The sequence below is a fragment of the Actinia tenebrosa genome, unplaced genomic scaffold, assembly GCF_029948245.1.
Source record: "Actinia tenebrosa isolate PJP-AT-01 unplaced genomic scaffold, QUT_ActTen_1.0 PGA_scaffold11__36_contigs__length_13525064, whole genome shotgun sequence".
Lineage (NCBI taxonomy): Eukaryota > Metazoa > Cnidaria > Anthozoa > Actiniaria > Actiniidae > Actinia > Actinia tenebrosa.
In genome coordinates, this window is record NW_028292571.1 from 7537939 (window position 1) to 7544424 (window position 6486).

General features: G+C 36.7%; 1 protein-coding gene and 1 pseudogene across 1 annotated transcript; both read right to left on the reverse strand.

The window, feature by feature from the left end:
* Positions 1 to 1306: 1306 nt before the first annotated feature.
* Positions 1307 to 3410, reverse strand: LOC116294134 (G2/M phase-specific E3 ubiquitin-protein ligase-like). The gene is made up of 3 exons (XM_031701676.2): positions 3333 to 3410; positions 1801 to 2641; positions 1307 to 1743 (listed from the first exon to the last, which is right to left on the reverse strand). The coding sequence occupies exons 1-3, from the start codon at positions 3408 to 3410 to the stop codon at positions 1307 to 1309; spliced, it is 1356 nt and encodes a 451-aa protein (XP_031557536.2).
* Positions 3411 to 4910: 1500 nt separating this feature from the next.
* LOC148912423 (uncharacterized) lies at positions 4911 to 5988 on the reverse strand (annotated as a pseudogene).
* Positions 5989 to 6486: the final 498 nt, after the last annotated feature.

Sequence of the window (6486 nt, forward strand, 5' to 3'; positions counted from 1 at the left end):
GCACATTAAATGAATCTCTGCCAAACTTTATTATATATACTGTTAGAAAATACACACATGTAAACAATGCAAAAATCAGACTTCTTATTTTCTCATAATTATTGTATATTATGATATTATAAAATTAGAGACTTACAGATCAATTATATTATTCATTTGGGTTATTAAATTAATTTGTAATCCAGTGGACTTCCTTCGATTAGTCTGTACTATATGTAGGTCACTGGAATCTCTAAAACATATGTAATTTACTTGTATCAATAAACTTGAACATGTTGGTACAAGAACAAATAAGGAATGGTTTCGTCTTCCTGTGTTAGGATTCTCATTATTTGGGATTCTTGTTTTCCGCTCTTGTAAGTGGCCATCTGCCATGAGCGACTGCTTTATCCTGACCCCAAAGTGGTCGCTTACAAGAGAAGCAGGTTTTTACTTCATTTCAAATTTGGTTAGAGTATTCAAACTGTAAATCCACGGCTAGACAATTATTATATTGAATCAAAAAATCGGTTCTGTAGCTGTGGCTTAAGTAAGATTGTATATTAAGGTAGTATAAAAACTAAAGTGAGCAAGAGATGAAACAATCTTTTAATAAAACAAGAGTTTAATGATAACGATATATCAAAATGCTTTAAGTAAGATTGTATATTAAGGTAGTATAAAAACTAAAGTGAGCAAGAGATGAAACAATCTTTTAATAAAACAAGAGTTTAATGATAACGATATATCAAAATGCTTTATACAGCCATTACGCATTCTTTGCATCCTCCTGCACCGAGTACTTTGAACTTGACCATAACACAACAATCTGAACAAAGCAAAATATCATATTTTAAATGTATCCCATGATATTGCAATAACAAGTAATCAATATAGGCAGTCTAGGACTGCATGTATCTATGGGCGTTGATCCTCAGTAATAAGTTTTGTATATAAACTAGTAGTAAAGTTGAGTGCTAAATGTGAGTAGAATCTTATAGATATTGCTTTTTAATTTTTTGAATGTATAAATAATTCCCCTGTAAAACAACAACTGTTAAAATTCATGCCTTCACTTTGGCATAAAATAAAAAATACAGCAATGCAGAATTCATGGAAATGGCAAAAAAATGTTCCAAAGAAAAAAAGGCAATTAATAAGCTTAAATCATATGTTAATAGTGAAATAGATAACTGGGTCGTTAACTTTAATACAGACAATCATGCGGTAACAACAAAACTGTTTGATTTTCAATTGCAAAAACCAATGTCTAAACTTCCCTGTGAGCAGAGGACATTTTTTAGATTAGTGTCCACTCTTCGTCAATCTAACACTTTCCAAAACCTTGACAATCTTGAAGACTCTGACGAAGAAGACATTTCAACTCTTCTGGTGAATTGTTTTGCCTTGGAAGGTGGAGGGTGAGAGAGCAGGTGGATGCCCATGGTAATCGCTTTTCTCCATCAATGTTGTCGTAGAACTCCAATACAAGTGAACTAGGAAATCCAAGGGGAGGAATTCTCTCTGCTCCTGTTAGAAATATCAGGAGATCCGATAGCTTCAGCTCTGGGGTTTCGCCTTCTGCTAGATCCTGGAGGAACAGTTCAAAACTGTACATCGCTTGTTCCTCTTCTTGCCTGCGGTTTGACCCAACATCAGAATAGCATACTTGGTACAATTTCTTGAAGGTAACAAGGGTGAGATCATCTTCTTTATCACTTAGGATTTCATCAAAGAATGTTGCATTGGACATGACAATGTCTCCTAGAGATCCAATTTCGTTCATGCCTCATTTAAACTGATTGATTTCAGCAAACACACCAAAAACAAATACTTGTTTTAACAAACAGTTAATCATCTCATCTTTCTGGTTATATTTGCAAGTGTAGACATTTGAGTAGCCATATGCTGCTACAGTATCTGCATGTTTACTGACAGTTGACTGGAATTCATCTTCAGAACAGCTTTCAAGGTCAGCGATGGCCTCTCTCAACTTTGCGTCTGTTATCTTCTTGATTGCCACTTTACTCTCCACAGGGATGTCTTGAAGGATACAGTACGCCTCTTTTGCCAAGCACTTTGGTCCACTGCCACCATGGAGGACACTCCAAGCAACCAGTGTTCCAGCTTGGTAGTACTTGTCATTACTCAACATTCTCAGGTCATGTGAGAAGCAGCTACCTTCAAAAATGCCAGTTCCTTTAAGACTACTCATTAGAAGTCTAAAGAATTCCCGTGTTGGCCCACCAACATCCACTGCATCTTCTCCACTAAAACTGATGGCAAGGCGATTGCAAAGGCCAAAACGTTTTCTTTGAATTGCTGCTAAAGTTGACTGCATAATATTCTTGCGCAATATTATAACGTGCACAAGGTTGTCTAAGTTGTCTGAAATGAACCTCTGGATGACTTCATGGGCATTGCTTGATGCTGTACATGTACTTGCCACTGGTCTGTGGTTGTAGGTATCTTGGAGGCTTTCATCAATGGCAGCCAACAAATCAGGATCTTGACCATCATCATTCCACACATCTATGACATCCATGTAGTTATCATACAGCTTGTGGCTATAATCTGCTGATACTAGAGTATGGCTGGTGCTTGGCATTGATGGTTTATCAATTGCTAGTGCTGGTTTACAAAGTTCACTCTCACTATCAGACTGTCAAGAAAAAGATCCAACTTGAAACCGCTGGTACGTCAGAGCTATGCACGCGAACGGGTTTAGGCTTTTGTTTGCAGTGTGCGATATATTTTGTATGTAGTGTGCGATATATTTTGTTTGCAGTGTGCGATATATTTTGTTTGCAGTGTGCAATATATTTTGTTTGCAGTGTGCGATATATTTTGTTTGCAGTGTGCGATTTATTTTGTTTGCAGTGTGTGATATATTTTGTTTGCAGTGTGCGATATATTTTGTTTGCAGTGTGCGATATATCTTGTTTGCAGTGTGCGATTTATTTTGTTTGCAGTGTTTTCTTTTTATTTTCAGTGTTTTCTTTTTGTTTGCATCGTTTTCTTTTTATTTGCAGTGTGTTTTTTTATTTGAAGTGCTGTCCCCTGTGGGCCACCGTAAAAACCAGCCCAAGGGCCGTCAAACCATTAATGGCGCCGTTCGCCAAAAATATTATCGTGATCGAGCTAAAAGTTATATTAGTGAATAAAGTTCACCTAGACCTATTTCTTGACAAAGTTTGAGGATTTTTAATTTTTCCATGTTGTACACCCCCAGTCGATATTTACAGAAAGCCGCTCTTAATTACTATCTCCAAGACTTACTACAAATAGAAGTTAAGATTGATATTAACTTTTTTGTTGAAATCCTCTAAACGTTCAGCGACGTCTTGTTTTACCGGGTGGTTTACGTCCACTTGTTGGTCTTCAAGCGTAGCCTTTTTCACTTCCCAGCCATGTGTAACATCAGAAACCATTAACTGTTAGTCTGTAGAGGTACGCTTATAGCTTCGAACTGCATTGCTCCGATGACCTAACAAAATTGATTTTAAATTAAGAACAGAGCTATTAAAATCAAGAAAAGTTTACAGCAATCTCTTTACATGCCTGTTTTCTCGCAGATAAGCTGTTCATCTACTCCCTCGTCATACAAACGTGTCGCTGCTGTTGCATGGAGAGAATGATTTGTTCTGTATCACGGTAGCACACAACTTATTATGGCCCACAGGAACAGAGCTATACCAACAGTCATTTTGGCTTGGGAGTCAAATATAATGCATCCTGCTCTCCAGGCTTGTGGATGGGGCTGTAAAAGAAATGTATGAATAAGTATTGTTAAAAGAAATATCACAATATGAACTTTAAAATGATAAAAACGCTTTCTTACCATAAGCCGAGGTACTTTTCGTACAAACGCACAACACCTTCTGTTCATAATCTCGAGTTTATTTTGGCTTTACTTTGCGATCTCTTAACCCTCCAGCATTGATTTTTGACACATCTTCACAGTATTCTAAAACTTAGTATTCACATTCAAAACAATAGAAAACTTCAAAATATCTTGCATAAAAGCAATAGAATTGGTAATATTTTGATAACGCTTCTCCGGATTCCATGGGCCTTTTCAAAAACTTATATTTACATTCAAAACAATAGAAAACTTCAAAATATCTTGCATAAAAACAATAGAATTAGGGCGTGTCTGGTTAATGAACCGGTTCAAAACCATGGGCTTGGGCTTTCATTTCATTTATCATTTTTGAAACTTTTAATCCTCTCCTGACATTGTGTGAAAAGCGCTTGCTGATCGAGTTATTCAAGACGAAGTTGTAGCCATTTCAATGCGGCTAGGTGAGCCAGACCAAAAGTAACCAGAGCCTCCTTAACTTAGCTGTGAAAAACAACCTTCTAAAACTCATTAATAATGCATGACATTATAAGCCAACCAGATACTCGTATTTCGTCACGCGCATGTAGTTGGAAACTACAGTGAAACATATGGCGCCCGGAAAATATTTTCCTTCCATGTGATGGAATTTTTTCTTAATCTACATATAATTTGTGTTGTAAAACGATACACCACTGCTTCCACCTTTTTCTTAGTTACGCAATCCTTGTATTGTTTTCTTTGTTCGATTATTGTTTGTCTGTCTTGTATATATATTTTTTATTACTTTTTTTCCGTCTATGCTGGGACTTGAACCTGTTACCCCTGGTGATGTAACCCGCCGTAATTCCAACTGAGCTAAAGAGAACTCGCTCGTTGATTTTTGGATTGCATAGTATCTTCAAACACAGCTTACAAATAATTACTTATGAATTGCTGATGCCTATTCTGAATGTTATTCAATAATGTTTAGTATAGCATTTTACACTTTGATTATTCACATCATTTACATAGAAATATAGTTGAAGGTACAATTAGTAAAATGCCCTAAACAGCTGGCAAACTTCTTATGTTGTTCAGTACCCTCCTCTCAATTGGTTTCATCTTCACCTGATTTCATGCTTTCATTTTGTGTAGTAGTTTCACATTTTGGCGCTAGTGCTACAGAAACCTTGGAAAGCATATTGCTTTCGGGCTTTTCATACGCTAACGACACATCCGAACGATGGCCGGTTCGGTCTCTAATAATCTTGCTGTCTACTCCAGCACTGAAAAATCGTAAAAGCGCAAGTAACGCGCAAGCAATGGGGAGTTTTAGGCTTCAGGCCAACCTCTTTAAACATATCTGGTAATATACGATTGTGTGTATTTATACCGACTACTGCTTTGTCATACTTGAAATGCTTTGCATTAGGCCTGAAGTAAAATGCAGTATGTTCTTTAGAGTGAGATAGAAAGAGACCTATGTACGTTTTATAGTAGTCAACAAGACAAGGATTATGAATCTCTCCTATTGAATGACGTGTGCCTAACTACACGTGGAGTATACTTCAAATCTGACAAACCACCATGAAACGTTTTAGAAATATTCTCCTCAAAACGAATGAAATTTTCACCTACTTCAAAGTTATTTATTGAGATATTTCTATGCTCCCCGCCTCGCAAGCCAAACAATTTTCCGTTACAGAAATAGACTACATTCAACAAAGATTTTGCTGTTTGCATGCATAACAAGCCTGCTTTCCAAAGTTTCTTTTCTCCTTCTTCACTGATAGGCTTCTTTTCTTCCTTCTTCGTCTTCAAAGCAATCCCAGAGCGTGATCCATCTTTCATCTCCTTATCCAGGATTTGTCTAAAAATTGCAAATCTTATAAAAGTAGAAAATGAATAAGAATTAACATAAATCGAAATTCTCTTAGCTCTTCTTTAGGTCGGCTATCACTAGCTCAGGTTTCTTGTTTATTTATGCAGTTTTACCTTTTATCATGAGGATCCAAAGGATTGAAGTCCAAAGCCGGCATTTTATTCCCTAACTCGCATCGGATACCACAAACAATCTGATAAATTGCTTCTGGAGGGTATCATTCATCTCCTCTTTTTGAGACCTCTTGCACGAACTTACACATCCAGTAATTCAGGGTTAAGGCATCCATTTCAATGAAAGGCACCGTGAGTGGTTCAACTTTGTGTATTTCATAGTCTTTAAATAATTAATCCAACTTCTGTTCTCTCACCCTCTGCCACTTTTCAAATATACCAGTAGCTCATTTATTTTTGTACCTTGCGGACTTTAAAACAGTTTTTCAGCGATTACTTCTTCTTGATTTGGAGTTTTCGGAGGCCGAAATCTGGATGCCTCTGCCATTTTCTTTCAAGTACAAAGCTATTTCTGCACTGATGCTTTTTATAAACAAACTAGCAACAATAGTTCTTTTGTGTGATTCAAGGAACGTAACAATGACAGTCAAGCATTGACGGTTTCGGCTCATTGTCAGCTACAAAAAAATGCCATTACGCCAGAGTTATTCACGAAATTCTTTATCGTCTTTACAAAATATGGCTCTAACTGCCATTGTAATCTTGTCATGAATATTCACTCATTAGAGAAGCTATTTGAAACACTCATACTTCGTGTTTCATGGGATGAAACCCGATGAAACACTCGT

What these genes read in the sequence shown, in the direction of transcription:
- LOC116294134 (XM_031701676.2), bottom strand. Translation starts at nt 3,410, where the DNA reads ATGGTTTCTGATGTTACACATGGCTGGGAAGTGAAAAAGGCTACGCTT. An exon ending in AAGTGGACGTAAACCACCCG is followed by an intron (nt 2,642 to 3,332) that starts GTAAAACAAGAC and finishes TTTTCTTGACAG; the next exon opens with TCTGATAGTGAGAGTGAACT. An exon ending in AAAACAAGTATTTGTTTTTG is followed by an intron (nt 1,744 to 1,800) that starts GTGTGTTTGCTG and finishes TTGGATCTCTAG; the next exon opens with GAGACATTGTCATGTCCAAT.